Source organism: Sitophilus oryzae, unplaced genomic scaffold (genome assembly GCF_002938485.1).
Source record: "Sitophilus oryzae breed Bouriz unplaced genomic scaffold, Soryzae_2.0 scaffold_682_pilon_pilon, whole genome shotgun sequence".
NCBI classification, from domain to species: Eukaryota; Metazoa; Arthropoda; class Insecta; order Coleoptera; family Curculionidae; genus Sitophilus; species Sitophilus oryzae.
Genome location: NW_022147287.1, coordinates 4,483,341 through 4,501,498, shown reverse-complemented (window position 1 = coordinate 4,501,498; position 18,158 = coordinate 4,483,341). Strand labels below are relative to the sequence as shown.

General features: G+C 32.9%; 1 protein-coding gene and 1 long non-coding RNA gene across 4 annotated transcripts in view; one reads left to right on the top strand and one right to left on the bottom strand.

The window, feature by feature from the left end:
- The window catches only part of LOC115887940, a 71,517-nt gene that overhangs the window by 19,654 nt on the left and 33,705 nt on the right, over positions 1-18,158 (bottom strand). The gene's annotated exons all lie outside the window — the stretch shown is intronic.
- Positions 1-18,158, top strand: part of LOC115887937 (lutropin-choriogonadotropic hormone receptor-like) — an 89,296-nt gene that overhangs the window by 43,086 nt on the left and 28,052 nt on the right. For all 3 annotated transcript variants that reach the window (XM_030907472.1, XM_030907471.1, XM_030907470.1), the window contains exons 2-3: positions 2,470-2,738; positions 10,369-10,443. In XM_030907472.1, coding sequence (XP_030763332.1) covers positions 2,473-2,738; positions 10,369-10,443 — 341 coding nt within the window. In that variant the 5' untranslated portion in view covers positions 2,470-2,472. The remainder of the gene's footprint in view (positions 1-2,469; positions 2,739-10,368; positions 10,444-18,158) is intronic.

The following is an 18,158-nucleotide window of genomic DNA, read 5'->3' as shown; positions in this document are numbered from 1 at the left end:
TTAATTTCGGGAGAAGATAATGCAATTTTATCGTCGTGTATAAAACAATATCTTTTTCCATAGCCAGTTACGTTTTAAAAAATATTCAGAAATTATTATTTCAAGGAATTTATTACGAGTAGAAAAAATATTGTGCTGGGTTGGCGTTGGTTTCTATGTAATTTGACAAATAAATAAAGCTGTCTCTTTTAGTTGTCAGTTTGAGCATAATAATAAAGGGGGATTTTCTATGAATTTTATTCAAAAATTATGGTTTCAATATATTTTAATTCTCTTTCGTGTCGATTGCTGATTGAATTGGAGCCAGAAATGGCTCAAAACGAAATAAGTAAATTACCAACAGATATTCAGGCTGAGGCGACAAACGCCATATCCAAACTACTTCCATTTAAATCCCGAATAACTTATGAAAAGGAATACAAAAATTTTCAAAAATGGAAGCAATTAAAAAACGTGCGAGAAGAAATAAAGTTTTTAACCTATCCTCGCTGTTAAAGTATCATTTAATCTACCCTTGTGGTTAAAGTACTATAAAAAAATATTTTATCTACTATTTTTGATAGATATAAGGCAATTTTAACAGTTGCTATGGAAAAAAGTAATAAAGTAGGTCTCAAAATTAATTTATCAAAAACTAAAGTAATGTACAAGTAATGTTCAACTAATTCTGTAGATGATCATTCCAAAATTTAGAATAAAAAATAACCAGCATTTCCAAACCACCCTTGACAATAACAAAATCGTATTTTTGCTGGTATTTTAATTGTAGCTTTCTCTGGGCCGTATAAAATTTTAGTATTTTGAAGGTAGATTTTTGCAGATAACATTTAAATGCCTCCGTCAAATAAAACGAAATGCTAGACGAAAGAACCTACAACTTTAATGCCACTAGTAGAGGTAGATGACCGATTCTGCGCCAGGCGGTGGCGGTGGAAGCCAGGAGTGGGCACTGGGCATGCGCGAGGAGCAGGGGACTGTCACCTGTCACCTGTCAAACCTGTCACCTGTCGCCTGTCAAACGTCAAACCTGTCACCTATCAAACGTCAAACGTCAAATGTCAAGCCTGTCATCTGTCAAACGTCAAATGTCAAACATCAAACCTGTCATCTGTCAAACGTCAAAGTCAAACCTGCCTCTTGTTATATACAGGGTGAATAAAAAACAAATAGAAATTTCTCAAAATTTTTCAAAAAAGTTTAATACAACTTTTGCATAAAATCATCTGGCGAGCAAATATTTGGCATTTTCAAAATTTACATGTGTGTGTTTTCCATTTTTCCGATGCCACCACACGATATAATATTACCATATACGAAATTATTTAATATTATAAATAATCTACTGAATGAACTAAATTTCCGTTATAACTATCAATCATCATTTCATTGAAGCCTGAATAAATTAGTCTGTAGGTGCGATATTCGGTATAGTGTCAGATTTATTAATCGATAACACTAAAGCTTGTGTAAACACTCAATTAAAATACGTTTATCGTACGGTTAATAAATAATCTAGATCCATTAATTATACGAGCGCAGGTATTTTTACCGAAAAGATATTTATCAGTTTACCCTATCCATAATATAGCAGGCATTAAAATTATACGTTAATGTTTTATGTTTTGGTTAAGAGTCCATTTCACCTAGTCCGAAAAAGTAGCAAAATAAGCGTTCGGAATTTAACGTTTTATGTAAAACTGGCTAGGTATTTTTACACAAATGAAGAAGGGAATTAAAGATAAGGTATTATACTATGTATATCCGTATTGTAGCACATTTTTAGACAACTTTTTTATTTTTAAGATTTTGATGATCAAACATCAACAAAATATTCCCTATGTTTGGACTAAATTTTCTCGAAAATAAAGACATAATTTAAAATTCCGTTACAATACGGAAATAGATTGAAGTTTTGTGATTACAGCGATATATAATTTATATGGTTTTGTAACAAATGGCCCGCTATTTTATGGCAAATGCTGAAGCTCTGCAAACCTTAATTAATCCTTAATCCAAGCACGTGTATTTGGAATTTTAGGTGTGGCTTAATCTACTGTGGCTTAATCTACTGTGTGTGGTTTTCACTACTGCGCATCACATCTGTACAGAGTATCCCATTGTCGTGTGTTTTATGGAATTTCTCGTTTATAACTAGAGATACAATGATGCGATTTTCACAATACTTTGCTTAATTTTTTATGAAACTAAATATGCTACACATATATTTGTCCTAGCCTCCTTAGTTCCTGAAATACAGGGCGATGTTGTGATGCGCAGTAGCGAACAGATCTTGAATACACTTAATTTCTAAGCTGCTTAATGCGTGAAGTATGACTTGATTCATTTTTCTACTGGAAAATGAATCAATCAAATGTATAAAGACGATTATCTTAAAATAGTAGGAAATTGGACTTGATCGATTTTAATTCTGACCACTCCATTTATTAATCTATTTTTTTTCTCTTGCAGGTCATGCGCTATTTGGTCCAACTCGCGCTATGGTATGTCTTGTTTAATCTAGTCACCTTAGACCTAGTTATGGCCCAAGGAGCACCCTTCAACTGTTCAGTGTACTCGCACGAGGACGATTTTGAAGTTCACTGTAGAGGAAACGGTATGACAGAAATCCCGGACAAATTGAACTCGAGTCTGAACAGACTGATCATATCCGAGTCTAAGGATATAAAGCTCATCACAGGAAAGTCGTTGGAGCCTTACAAGAGTAGATTACAGGATGTGTAAGTACGGAGGAACATATAGATCATAGCAAATAAACTTTTAGTAGCGTTTCTTTTAATCAGAATATTTCGGGAAACAAAAATAAATTAATTATAAATAATATATAAACAGTTATTATTTACATCAACAAAACTCACCTCCTTAACAGCACTTAAGGGACTTTTTTTTTTGGAATTTTAGAATGAGTGGGAGGGGGGTTAATCACTTCGACCTTACAGATCCATTGTGTCCCCCTTTCTTGAATCATAACTCATCATACAGTCTCAGGGCTTTGACAAAAGCCAGTATCTGGGACGGTTTTATAGAGGGTAGTTCTCCATCTCCAATATCAGTCGTATCAAAATTCATGGCATGAATGGTTGTCGTCTCGGCGCACTCAGTGATGAGGTGTACTGGTGTTTCACCATCTTCCCCACAGAATCTGCATTCGCCGTTTCTTCTTAGTTTCAATCTACTGAGGTGTTCATTGAGGAGACAGTGTCCTGTTAAAAACCCCGTGACAATCCGAAGATTGTTCTTACTCGACCCAGGAAGATCTGTGATTTTTCTTGATCATAAGCCCTCAGAAACTTCTTCGAGTGTCTTAGACCATTGCAAGATTTCCATTCCAGGTTGCGGATGGAATCTTCCAAGTTCTTGAGTTCCGCCTTGAGTTGGTTACCACTTGGAAAGCAGAACGGTTCTGGTCCAGTTAGTGTTCGCTCCTTTCCTAGCTAGATTATTTGCTTTTTCATTGCCTTCTATCCCTTGGTGAGCAGGCACCCAGTGTAGGAGGACATTGTTTTCTTTGCCTAATTTATTCAGCTTCTCTATGCATTCTTTGACCAATTTCGAATTGATTGATACTGAGTTGATCGCCTACTTAAGGGACTTAAAGGGCCATTACTACCGCTATCCCGTTCAAAATATTCTAATAAGCTTGCGATGAGTTTTTTACAACGGCTATTAAGCTATCTTGTATACTTCGCACTAAAAGATGTTCTAAAAAGAACAATGTTCGACTGCAAGGTCTGCTAGTAAAAATTTCTAAGCTTAAAGTGTCACAACACAATTAATTTAAACTAAAAACTCGTAATACAAAACTAAAGTGTCAAAACGAATCACAATGTCAGGAAATTTCTCTTTCTGGGATTAATCCTTTTAGAGCAAGCAAAATTTTTCAAGCAATATGCATTTTTCTTAAAATGTCAATAATAAAAAAGGTTTTCCTCTTCTAAAGACAATCAGGGGACATACTGCATGTAAACCCAGACATGTAATTCCATTGAAATCCGAAAATATTCCACGAATTTTTTTATAACAAAACATTTTTTTTAGTTTGTTCTTCTTTTGTTTGTTGTCGTTGATCCATTAACAAAAAGTGATAATCACTTAAAACGGTTCTGTTTAGCACTTCGACCACTGGTGTTAAGAACTGTTGTTACATTTTAAACTCTGAAGTATTTATATGGCCTTGCGGTTAAAGAAAAAAATTGTTAAATAAAATCAAAAATTTCTTTCTGGTCTAATAATAATAAAATAATATTGTCAAAAGTTGTTGCATTAATACAATTTGTCAATAAATATTGGTAGAAAAGATAGACTAACCATTTTCTTTGATTTGTTTAGACCCAAAATATACAAGATATCCTATTTTCGTGTGTTTTATTGAGTTTCTTTTTTAGGAGTAGAGATAGAATGATGCGATTTCCACCTCATGCTACTTAATGCATTTTTTACATTTTTTATGAAAATTGGCATAGAGTATATTATATTTTTTGAAAGCTCATAACAAGACAAATAAAAGAATAATATACAGGGTGTTTACTTAACAAAATATAAGTTTGGCTCATATTTCAAGAATGGTAGCTATACCGAGCGCTTCTCAAAAGTGGCTCACCCCTAGAACTTTTTTATTTTTTCAGATAAAAAAACGAGATTTTGCACCCTAGTATATGACATAAATTAGAATTGGTTGACGTATTCAATTGTTTTTGGTCACTTCTTGTACCACCGGAAATGACTACAACTTTTGATTTTTAAATGACACCCTTGACATTTGTTTACCTTAGTCGATAGAATATGACACTCTGAATAGAATGACATATCATATGTCAACTTTTGACATTTTCGCATATGGTTTATTTAAAATGGTAACATGTGGTTCACAACAACAATTTGACTCGAAATACCAAGTGTGTGGTATCAAATTATTCGTAAAAAATGCTTTTTCAAAATCTAGCCACCCTTGTTCCATTAGAAAAAAATAGGATTTGGGCATATTTTAACCGGTCAGGACAAGACACGAAAAATATTAGACGATCAAATCTGTCTTTCCAAGGCTCCTTGATTTTTTTTTGTGGGGGTGGTAAAAAACCTTTAATAGGCGAGTGGTGTTCGTTCCCATCACCATCTCGAGAGAGACGATCACAGAAACGAACCCCAAACAGTGTGGGAGGCGAATTGTTACCCACTAAAAAAGTCCACCTCCGAGGAGTCAGCTCCTACTCACCCCTTACCCGGAACCGTCGCATGGCATTACTTCGGGTACATACGTTATTTTATCTATGTTGTTTTTTTATCTATAATTCTCTCCTATTTATTTTTAGGATACTTCCGCATTTCTTGCTTTTTCATCTTTTCCTTTCTCTATTATTATTTCTTTCATAAATGCCCCTACCTTTCCCCATATTTCGCTAGTTTTGGTCATTTTCATAATCAAGGTGTCCGAAGTTAACATTCCTACATCCGACAATAAGGCAGACCTTCCGTTTTCCCATCTTGGACAGCAGAACAACGTATGCTCGGCATCGTCGATTTCGTCGCAGTACATGCAGTTGCCATTTGGTATTTTCTTTATTCTGTGCAAGAAGTCCATGAAGATTCCATGCCCGGAAAGAAACTGCGTAATGTAATAGTCCACGTCTCCGTATTTCCTACTTGTCCAGTCCTCCACGTTGTGTATTAACTTTCTAGTCCACCTTCCTTTGTCGGATGTATCCGACTCCTCTTGCCATTTTTGATAGGTACCTCGTCGTTGATGGTTTTTCACCTCATCGTTAATCTCTGGTTTGACATATAACTCTCGCTTTTCCTCAGCTGCTAAATGCAGCGGGATCAGCCCAGCTATAACCAACACGGCATCTGTTGATAACGTACGATACGTTGAACAGATCCTTAGGGCCATTTTTCTATGCGTGGAAAACAATATATTTTTCGTCCGTTGGAATTTTAGTGCCTCGACCCATACAGGAGCGCCGTATAGAATTACATTTTGCATTGATACCGCAAGAACTTACATTACATAGATTTAACAATGTGCTGCGGCCATAGACTTAAAATAAAATATAGACTACACTATTTACATCTCAACGCGGACAAACAATCTTTTTTGTACACATGTTTACTTCTGGGTACAGTCGACCGAGCCTTTGTCACGTCTTTAATATTATCAATATTTTTTTTCTTGTTATACACATATATTGAGATATTAATACTACAGTTCAATAAAGTAGGTTTTAATATTCCATAGATGTATTAAATAGTCCTTATACTACTAAATTATAAGTCGGATACTGTTTAAAAAGGATAAGTTCTTTACAATATGGCAACACCGATTAAAGGCGAGGGAGCCTATTCATTCATTTATTACCTAGTAGTACGTGTTGCACGTGTGCGGTAAAGCTTTGTTGCCGCTATCTCCCCGGCTGTATTAACGCATTTTCTTAGCTTGTAGTCCTTAAGTGTTTATTTTATTGACTTTTTCTGTTCAAGAACTATAAAATATGGTTTGCCAGTGCCAAATTTGCAAGAAATTTGACTTAAATAATCCATTGATCTTGAAACGACTTTTGACCGGTAGGCAACTCTCAATTTACCCATTGGAAGTCAGTGGCGTTGTTGTAGAAAAGCGCTTATTTAGATATTTTTTTTACATTATTTACTTACATTGTAACAAAATCATAATTATAACCCTGTTAATAATTAATAATGTTTTTATTAAAAATATATTCCGGTTTATTAAAATTATCTTCAGAATCTAAAATAACATACAAGAATTTTAAAATGATATTACATTATGAAACAATATTTTTTAATATACTGGGTCGTCTCAAAAGTGGCTCACCCCTATAACTTTTTTATTTTTTCAGATAAAAAAAGACAGATTTGTATGTTAGTAGGTATATGACATAAATTAGGATTTATTGACATATTTAATTGTTTTTGGTCTCTTCCTGTTTCACCGAAATGATTACATCTTTTGATTTTTAAAGGCACCCTCGGTATATTGCTACTTTATTCGATAAAAAATGACACTCTGAATAGGATGACATATCATATGTCAACTTTTGACATTGTCGCTTAAAAACAAATCGTATTTTAAATTTCAATCCAGGGTGTCATGGTGTTGTTAAAAACACTAAGTTTTAATCAAGGAACCTTGGAAAAATAGTTTTGATCGTCTAATGGGTTTCGTGTCTTGTGTAGGCCGGTTAAAAGATGTACAAATCGTATTTTTAATCATACATATGTCAATTTTTTCAAATGGAACAAGGGTGACTCATTAGCATATTTGGAAAAAGCATTTTTTTATGAATATATTGATACCACACACTTGGTATTTCGAGTCAAATTGTCGTTATGAACCGCGTGTTACAATTACAATTAAACCATATGCGAAAATGCCAAAAGTTTGTCATCATCACCTTCCTTGCTTTAATGGAACATATTTATGTTTTCTCTAATTTACATAAGACATCACTTAACCAGAAAAAAAATTACAACAATCATATTTTTTTTTCTCTCCCTGTCGCCGATTCTATTATATCTGTGGAATAGATCCTGTTTTGATTAATATTAGGGGTTGTAAATGTTTGACTAAAATTAAAAATTCATTATTAATTTCAAAAATTACGTAATTTAGATTATAAAATTTCTTCTTATAACGTGTATTTTATTATTTTTTATCCTTTTGGACTCTAAGACGTTTTTTCTAAACTTTTATTTAAAAACCTGTCCTAAATCTTAATAAAATATAAAAAGTTTAAATACGATATATTTTTAATTTAATTATAGCTTCATTAAAATAAAAAAATTACCCGGCTATGATGACGGAGAGATCAGGTGTACTTGAGAAACGAAAGACAGTGTTGTGTTTCTCGGCAGAGTCGTCAGGGAACGACCGTTACGACAGAGACAACCTATCTATCGCTCGTGTCGCACTCGTTATAACCTAAAACAATAACACAACAATAACAAGACATTGTCTGACCGCATGTTCCAGCTATTTATGAATGAGATGCTCAGTCTATATTTTATTTTAAGTCTATGGCTGCGACACAACCATGATGTTAACACCAACTTGGAAGATACTTGACCAAAAATCTCTCCTAGAGCACCAATTCATACTTATCAAAATACCAAAATCTAAATATAAAAACAAAAGAACGTACAAAAAGGGAGCTCCAGATCTAGCTAAAATGGATAAGATTTTCAAGAATCGTTTAGTCAGCGGACGTAGCGACGAAACCGTCGAAAGTTGCATATTACTGGTTCAGAAAGCATTCAAAGAAAGCACTACAAGAATAATTAGATGCAACGATGATTACAGCATGCCATACTGGTGGTCAGAGCACATACATAATGAAATATTGGCAGTTAGGAAGAAAAGACGAAAGTTTCAGAGAGAAAAAAATGAAGGAAAAAGAATTGTACTATTAAAGGCTCCTTGAGTGAAATTAGTGTTTTTAACACGGCCATAACACTCTAGAATGAAATTTAAAATACGATTTTTGTAAGCGAAAATATCACAAGTTGACATATGATATGTAATTCTAGTCAGAGTGTCATTTTCTATGGAATAAAGTAAAAATATACCAAGGGTGCCATTTAAAAATCAAAAGTTGTAGTAATTTCCGGTAAAACAGGAAATGGCCAAAAACAATTGAATACGTCAATCAACCCTAATGTATGTCATATACTAACATACCAAATCTGGTTTTTTTATCTGGAAAAATAAAAAAATTTAGTGATGAGCCACTTTTAAAACCGTACCCGGTATACTATACAAAAAAATTCTTATCTGAAAATTGTCAAGAATTAAGTCTTCTACAACTTTTTGTTATTTAAATTTGCCACTTATTTTTATTAAAAATGCAACAAGTTGTAAAAAAAAACACGTTTATGTCAATTTAATATACAGGGTCCGGCAATAGTGCGTCGGGCATCTGTAGCTCCTAGAATAAACAAATTGAGAATTTTGTTTAAGTGCAAACCTGAAGTATATACCAGGATGTATTTCCAGAAAATATTTTAACTTCTATAGGGTGGCTCAAAAAAGTGTGAGTGGATCAGGATGATATTTTTAAATGGTGCACCCTGTATATTATTGCATTTTTGGCTTCCTTTCTGGTCACTTTACATAATCCTAAAATATGAGTAAATATATTATGATAGTTTCCGAGATATTAAAAAATAAATCAAAAATAAATATTTTTCAACCCTTCTGAAATCAAAACTATATAAGATATTTACTTTAGATGGGCTATTCTTACTTTGCTATAAATATGGTAATCGTAAATCATACAGGATGTTCAATATTTTACGCCAAACTTTCAAAGATATAAAATAATTTTTCTTCTTTTTTTTAAATGGAACACCCTGTATATTATTTTTTTATTAGATGGAGAATTAAAAAATTAACATTTTTTGTATTTAAAGTATTTCAAAATTTTTAATAGTTTTCCGGATACACGCAGTATTATTTCATATGGCGCTTCCAATGGTAAAATACGAGAGAAAAATCATTAGGTGGCTTTGATGAAAATTTACTGTGGAAAATGCCATATGAAATACAAAACCGGGAATATCTGCGAAACCGTTAAAAATTTTGAAATACTCTAAATATAAAAAATGTTAATTTTTTAATTCTCCATCTCTTGAAAAAATAATATACAGGGTGTTCCTTTTAAAAAAACGAAGAAAAATTATTTTATATTTTAGAAAGTTTGGCGTAGAATTTTGAACATCCTGTATGATTTGCGATTTCCATATTTATAGCAAAGTAAGAATAGACCATCTAAAGTAAATATCTAATATAGTTTTGTTTTCAGAACAGTTCTTGTATTATTAATATTTTTTTGGCTGAAGGCTGAAAAATATATAATTTTTATTTATTTATTAATATCTCTGAAATTATCGAAATATATTTACTCATGTCTTAGGAGTATGTAAAGTGATCTGAAAGGAAGCTAAAAATGCAATAATATACAGGGTGTTCCATTTAAAAAAAATCATCCCGATCCACTCACACTTTTTTGAGCCACCCTATAGAAGTTAAAATATTTTCCTGAAATACATCCTAGTACATAATTTAGGTCTGCACTTAATCAAAACTCCCAATTTTTTTATTCTAGGAGCTACAGATGCCCGACGCACTATTGCCGAACCCTGTATACATAGAAAAGTTTATTAATTACTAAATTTAATTCACTAGAAATTTATTCAGAACTTTTTCGTCGCAAAAAAACATCAAATCCAGAATGACCACCTCAACTGCCTCAAAAGTTAAGATTCTCCAACTTTTTTATTCTTTCGTCAAATTTCGACCAATCAATTTTATACTGTAAATTCCTTTTTTATTTTTTACAGAATTCTCTCTGATTTGCCCAATTTGCGAGTCATCGAAGAAGGCAGCTTCTCCAATATCTCATCGCTAAGAACAATGTAAGTTTAAAACAAAGTCACGTCTATCTATATAAGCAATGGAAATACTTCAAAATTTCACCACCGATACTCCATTAAATTTTTTAAATAACTATTCGATAAAGTTATATGGCCCTAGGCAAACTTTATAGACGGCTATGAAGCACTAACTGTCTAACAAACTTAGTTAATCATTTTTAATCAATGTCATTATTTGAACCACACGTTTGCCTATTTGCTCTTCGATTTAATGAGTTGGAACTGGATGATATTTATAGAGAGATTACGTAGAAACCCAAATTTACTTAGTACATACAGGGTGACACTTTAAAAAGTAGAGGAAAAATTGAAAATTGTAATACTGTCATTACGATTTACGATCAGATCATACTAGATTTGCTCTATAACTAACCTAAAAAAATATATTAGACTATCCTGTACAGGGTGGGTCAAATTCGACGCTTTTAAATGGAAACATCCTTTTCTATAGGAGATAGACGAAAACTAATAACGGTGTCTGGAGCTCAATTTTCATCAAAAACATGATGGTGAAAACCGCACATCAATATCTGTTACCGTTTCGGAGTTACGGGGTGTTTTTCAAAAATGTGCATTTTTAACAAATCGCTGTAACTTTTTTGCTATGGAAAATTTTATATTTCTATGAAAATATTTCCAAAGCACCTTTTTACGTAGAATTTAATTGTTTAAGTATAATTTTTTAAAAATTAATAATTCAAGAGTTATCAACAGAAAAATGGATTTTTTATATGGGACACCCTGTATATTTTTAATTTATTGAAAAGAATTTAAAATTACCTTTCCAAAAATATAACACACTTGATATTTTGCTCGATTCCTCTTCGAGATATAGAGTATATAAAAATTCGCCCGCTTTAAATAAGTAGGCTTTGAATGGCACCGGCTGCAATGCAAAAAAATTCTAGCTGTGAGCATCAATTAAAACGAAAATAATATTTGCTATGAGAGAGATGCAGAATTTTATAACAATTTAAAATATATTTAACCAACATCAACACATTTAAACTATATCTCATAACAATAAAAATAAATAGCAAACCAGGACATGAGATTTTGCTACAGGTGTTCGACATATCGACCGTCTTCTGTTATGGACAGACGGGGCAGTTTTTGAACATTTCTTGCGGAATTCATTAACTCAGTGGGGGTAAAAGATACCCTCTCATGACTGCTAAGTATTTCTAATTCTTGTCTAGATTATACAGAAGAATAAGGAACCTTTATTCTTTCGCAAATATATCCATAGGATTAGATCCATGGGCACTAAGTCAGGCGGCCTCGACGGCCAACGGCTGGGTTCTTGGTCAGCTATTCAATTATTCTTGAATTTGGCTGCAGAAATTTGCTGATAACTTCAGCGTTCAGAGGCGGTGCGTCGTCTTGCTGGAAAAATATGTTTTCGAGTTCCATTAAGGGCATATGATCAATGAGGGGTCCAAAGGCTACTAGTTAAAAGTGGCGAACTTTTAAAAAATCTGTATTTCGAAGGGATTATAACAAAATATCAAGTGTGCTATATTTTTGGAAAGGTAATTTTAAATTCTTTTCAGCTAATTAAAAATATGCAGGGTGTCCCATATAAAAAATCAAATTTTCTGTTGATAATTCTTAAATTATTAATTTTAAAAAAATTATACTTAAACCATTTTCTACGTAAAAAGGTGCTTTGAAAATGTTTGCATAAAAATACAAAATTTTCCATAGCAAAAAAGTTACAGCGATTTGTTAAAAATGCATATTTTTGAAAAACACCCCGTAACTCCGAAACGGTAACAGATATCGATATGCGGTTTTCACCATCATGTTTTTAACAAAAACTGAGCTCCAGACACCGATATTAGTTTTTGTCTATCTCCTATAGAAAAGGTTGTTTCCATTTAAAAGCGTCGAATTTGACCCACCCTGTACAATAGTTACTATATCTGTACTATTTTAAAATGTGTTAATTACAATCCATTTTAGAATTAAAACCAAAATTTTATTTTTAGAAATTAAAAACAATTCGATTAGTACATTGTGAAGCTTTATTTGTTTTGTCACTTCCGATCAAATTTTATAAACAAAGTATAGTTCAATATAGAGATTTTCTTACACCTACACTACATCACCATTGAGCTATACCTAGGAAATAAAAATATTCAGAAATTAACTTAGATTTTTCGCAATCCAAGGAAATATATTGATTGTAAAAGAAAATATTTTTTAAAAATTGAATTTTAATTCTAATTTAAATATAAAAAAAAGGCTTATTCAAAAGCATTTCTATAAAAAAATATTACAATAATATAAAAATTCATCTTTTATCGTTTTTATATACAGGGTGGTCCGAACTGTATTCCGGAAAGTTTGGCAGCATATTCTGCCCATTAAAATAAATAACAGTTCGTATGAATGTATGTCTTAAAATCTTATAGTGTGACCAACGGATCTGTAGCTACGGGGTATCGGCAGGGGAACGCAGTTGTAAACAAAACACGCCCAATTTCTTTCATAAAATAGGCATGGGCGTACGGTGTTATATGAAATAATGTGTATCATAAATATAATACTCAGATTAATAATTTTTTCAAAAAACTTTATGCTGAATCGTTACTGTTGAGTTAGTAGATAAACACTAAAGCTTTTATTAAAGCTCCCTTAAATATTTTGAATAATTTTATTATTGTGTTGTTAATATAATAGAAGAAATAATTACAGCTGGGGTTGGAACCTTTGGTGTTACACAGCAAAATAAAACACTATATCAGTACAATACACCAAAAACACTTTTAATTTTACACTGGACGCACGTTTTCGCTAACCATGTCAGCCATCAGCAGATGATCAAGACTGAGTCTTGAGGTATATTTATTTATATATCTATACTAACTATATTTTTTTCTATAATACATATTTTAGATATAACTATTTCCAGCAAAAAAAAAAAAATCTTGAAAATAGTTAATTTTGGAAGCGCGAAACAAAACATAATTTTACTCACCAGTAGATCCAATATTGCCTATTACACCAGATATGGTATCGCTCCGCCAGCAGTTTTTAAAGGTTAGGTCATTGTCTACCCATATGTTTCATCCAAATAGATAATACTTGGCTATATTTTCGAATTTCGCGTATAGATTTATATCTCTCTCTGCAATATAGTTGGGCCGCTCCATTAATATTTCATTTATTTTTTAAAAGTAAATGCCAGTAAAAAATAATTTCTCTCTGCAATATAATGGGCCGCTCCATTAATATTCATCTGTTATTTTGACATTTACGCCAAAAAAATCATTTGATTTTAATAACTCCCTAAGCGTTTCCCTGCAAAGGGAAAATTCGATTCTTCCTGCAATTTTTGCAAAAAGCTTTCTAATTGCGGGGACGAGTTTGAATTCGAGATAAAATCTATTTATCAAATTCCTGACCACTTCGAAAAAGTCGTCGAGCTTTTCGACAGCAGTCTCACGTGATCGTTTTCCAGAGCTGGATATCATTTTATCGGAGGGTTAGTTTTCAGCCTTTTTTTTATCTTCTGTGATTTTTTTATAGCCGATACATCCGCTCAAGTTTACGTTTAAGCGGCAAATTAAGCGAACTCTCTGTAGCTTCTTCATCGCAAACCCTATTATAAAACACAAGGAAATAAACCAAATGAGATTTCATCCACGTTATTATTAACTTACTTATATAAATTAGTTATTATTTTCTTGTCTGACTATGTAAGCGTCTTACCCTTAACAAATTTATTCATTTTAAAACACAAATAAACGATTAAACTTTGATATTAATAATTAAAAACTACGAACGAAAAACATTATAACAAGATAAACAATAAAAACACAACTTAACTATCAAATATACGAAAATATATAGACGAATAAAGTTTAGGATAACCGGTATAAAATAATGAAATAAAGTAATAATGATCAAAAAAACAGCACGCCACTGGATATTTCAATAGTATTTAATATTCCTACTCTTTTCAGAAGAGACCGTGAAGTTGGGGATAAAGCAAGCGAATAGGGAAGGCGCAAAAGCCATGGCAACCGCGTGGTAACAAATCATGTGACGTACTCTCGCCAATCATGTTCGATGAATAGGCGGCCATGCGCGGCGATGCCGGTTTGTCAATGATATCGCTGAAAAATCTTCAACTTTCATAATAAGCAGATTATACAGAATGAAAGAAATAAGTTATTAAATAAAACATATCGAACAATATGAACTACGTTAAAATTCCTTAGTAATATACGTCAGAATATATGCTAAACACATTATATATAATAAAAATATATTAAATTTATAGTTCATGTCTGGCAATTTTGCAATTTTATAGATAAACGTGGCAATAACGATTTTTTTTTCTCGCATTCCTTCCGTAGCTTCAGATCCGCTGGTCAAACAGTAGTTTCGGAGATACAGGATGTAGAAGTTGTGTACCCTCTACAAGTAGGAGTCATGTTGATATCAAAATCAAATTTCTCATGTGAAAAAACACCCAGACACAAATTTTCATTTAAACTCGTACTCCTATACGAGTACCGGTTTACTCGTAAATATAATTTGGGCTTAATATTGACGTTACTTCAGAAATTATTTGGAAAAAGTCGAAATAAAAATGCAACTTCTACACCCTGTATCTCCGAAACTAAGCACTTTATGACTTACATTTATAGAAACTTTTTTACTTATTTTTATCTGCGGAATATGCTGCTGAAGTTTCCGGAATACAGTTCGGACCACCCTGTATAAGAACTTAAGAGTTCTTATTTTCTGTCAAAAGAAAGGAATGTTTAAACGAAATAAAAATTACCAGATATAACCATTAACTTCACCTTAATTATTTTGAAGTTGGAATTCCTAAAGTTCGCGTTATTTGAATTTAAATTCTTTCTAGAGCTCTTAAAGTTTTTTTCTTCTTAATTTCCAGAGTTTCTAAATTTTTTGGCTATATTAAAGACCGAAAAAATATACTCTGGTAATTTTTAATCTAATTACAGTATTATAATGTTTAAACCTTGTTTTATAAATGATGTCAAATCGAAAAAAATCAAGTAGAGGTTTAATATATTTTCAGATTTAGACACTTTTCATATAGAACCAAATATAAAATAAACAAGAAATTAAATTAAATTGATACAGAAAAGCGTAACAGACTCAAAAAAAAGTTTAATTTATCAAAAGAAACATAGAAAAGAACAAACTTGACAAAGTTTTATCAAAATGGTTGCTTTAACGTCCTTTCAGTCTTTCATATAAATATGAAAATAGTACTTGAATCAAGTAAAGATATACTACAAAATGTGTATAATATTGTTTTTTTTTCATAGCAACTGTTAAAATTGCCTTATATCTATCAAAAATAGTAGATAAAGTAGTACTTTAACCGCAAGGGTAGATTAAATGATACTTTAACAGCGAGGATAGGTTAAAAACTTTATTTCTTCTCGTACGTTTTTTAATTGCTTCCATTTTTGAAAATTTTTGTATTCCTTTTCATAAGTTATTCGGGATTTAAATGAAAGTAGTTTGGATATGGCGTTTGTCGCCTCAGCCTAAATATGTTGGTAATTTATTTATTTCGTTTTGAGCCATTTCTGGCTCCAATTCAATCAGCAATCGACACGAAAGAGAATTAAAAAATACTGACTCAAAACTGACAACTAAAGAGATAGCTTTATTTATTTGTCAAATTGCATAGAAACTAGTGATGGGTTGTTATTTAACTATCTGTTATTTTATAACAATTATTTAGAAATAACATAACGCAACCGTTACTACTTCTAAAAAATAACAGATATAAAATAACGACACATAGAGATCGGCCGCTCGTGAAACGAAAAACGAAGTCGGCGCTCTGCACCGCCACGAAATTCTATGCTGCTCGAAACGATTCCAAAAAACAACTAGTGAACGTAGCTGCTTCGGTCGATGCCGTCGACGGTGGTATTGGGCTTCCCACAACAGCTTAAAAATAATACGATATAAAAGAAGCAGGTTTTTGGAAACAGTTGCGGGGGCATAACGCCTGGGCGGTCCAGCGAGATAACAGGATTGGGCTTCCACAACAGCTTAAAATAATGCGATATAAAGAAGCAGGTTTTTAGGCAGTTGCGGGCATAACGCCTGGCGGTCAGATAACAGGGTAGGAAAGAAACGCTGCTGCATCCGTCGATTGTCGATGGGAGGCTCGCAACAGGTTGGAGAAGCAGTCATTTTAGATACGTTGTTTTCAACCTGTTTACGAGCATAACAGGGTGGCAGTCGAGATAATCGGAGTGGGAAAGGAACGTTGCTGCATCGGTCGATTGTCGATGGAAGTTCGAAACGGTTGGAGAATAACGCATCAATTGTTTTAGATATATATTGTTTTCAACCTGTTACGAGCATAACAGGCGGAGGTCGAGATATTATGGCGCTGTATGTTTCAGTACGTTATTAAGTTTCAATATTTAGGTATTTATTTATTCTGAAAAATTTTTCAGAATAATATTTCAGAACTTTTTAAAAATGTATACAGGGTGTTTTGAAAAATCTGGCCATTGAAATAATGATTAATCACGATCCTGCTTAAAGCCCTTGACGTAAAAAGCTGATTTTTGGAAAACGGATTGACTTTAGGGTGTAGAAGTTCAATAAGAAGAGATTTTTCGAAACTCGAATTCTAAGGGGGTGAAACCACCCTCAAATATTCGAATATTTTTTATTTAAAAACCGGTGAGTTTTTTGGAAAAACTCTTAAACACGTATATTTTATTTCGTAGTTTTACATATTTTAAGATTTTTAAAAAATATATACAGGGTGTTTCATAAAATATAGTGATGGGTTGTTATTTAACTATCTGTTATTTTATAACAATTATTTAGAAATAACATAACGCAACCGTTACTACTTCTAAAAAATAACAGATATAAAATAACGACACATAGAGATCGGCCGCTCGTGAAACGAAAAACGAAGTCGGCGCTCTGCACCGCCACGAAATTCTATGCTGCTCGAAACAATTCCAAAAAACAACTAGTATGGATGGAAAACATGTTATTTCGTCAACCATCGATACAGGCGGCGAGACAACGGACAACGGAGTGGGGAATGCGCTACGGTGAACGTAGCTGCTTCGGTCGATGCCGTCGACGGTGGTATTGGGCTTCCCACAACAGCTTAAAAATAATACGATATAAAAGAAGCAGGTTTTTTGAAACAGTTGCGGGCATAACGCCTGGCGGTCGAGATAACAGGAGTGGGAAAGAAACGCTGCTGCATCCGTCGATTGTCGATGGAGGCTCGCAACGGGTTGGAGAAGCAGTCATTTTAGATACGTTGTTTTTCAACCTGTTACGAGCATAACAGGGTGGCGGTCGAGATAATCGGAGTGGGAAAGGAACGTTGCTGCATCGGTCGATTGTCGATGGAAGTTCGAAACAGGTTGGAGAATAACGCATCAGTTGTTTTAGATATATTGTTTTTCAACCTGTTACGAGCATAACGGGCGGAGGTCGAGATATTATGGCGCTGTATGTTTCAATACGTTATTAAGTTTCAATATTTAGGTATTTATTTATTCTGAAAAATTTTCAGAATAATATTTTAAGATTTTTTAAAAATGTATACAGGGTGTTTTGAAAAATCTGGCCATTGAAATAATGATTAATCACGATCCTGCTTAAAGCCCTTGACGTAAAAAGCTGATTTTTGGAAAACGGATTGACTT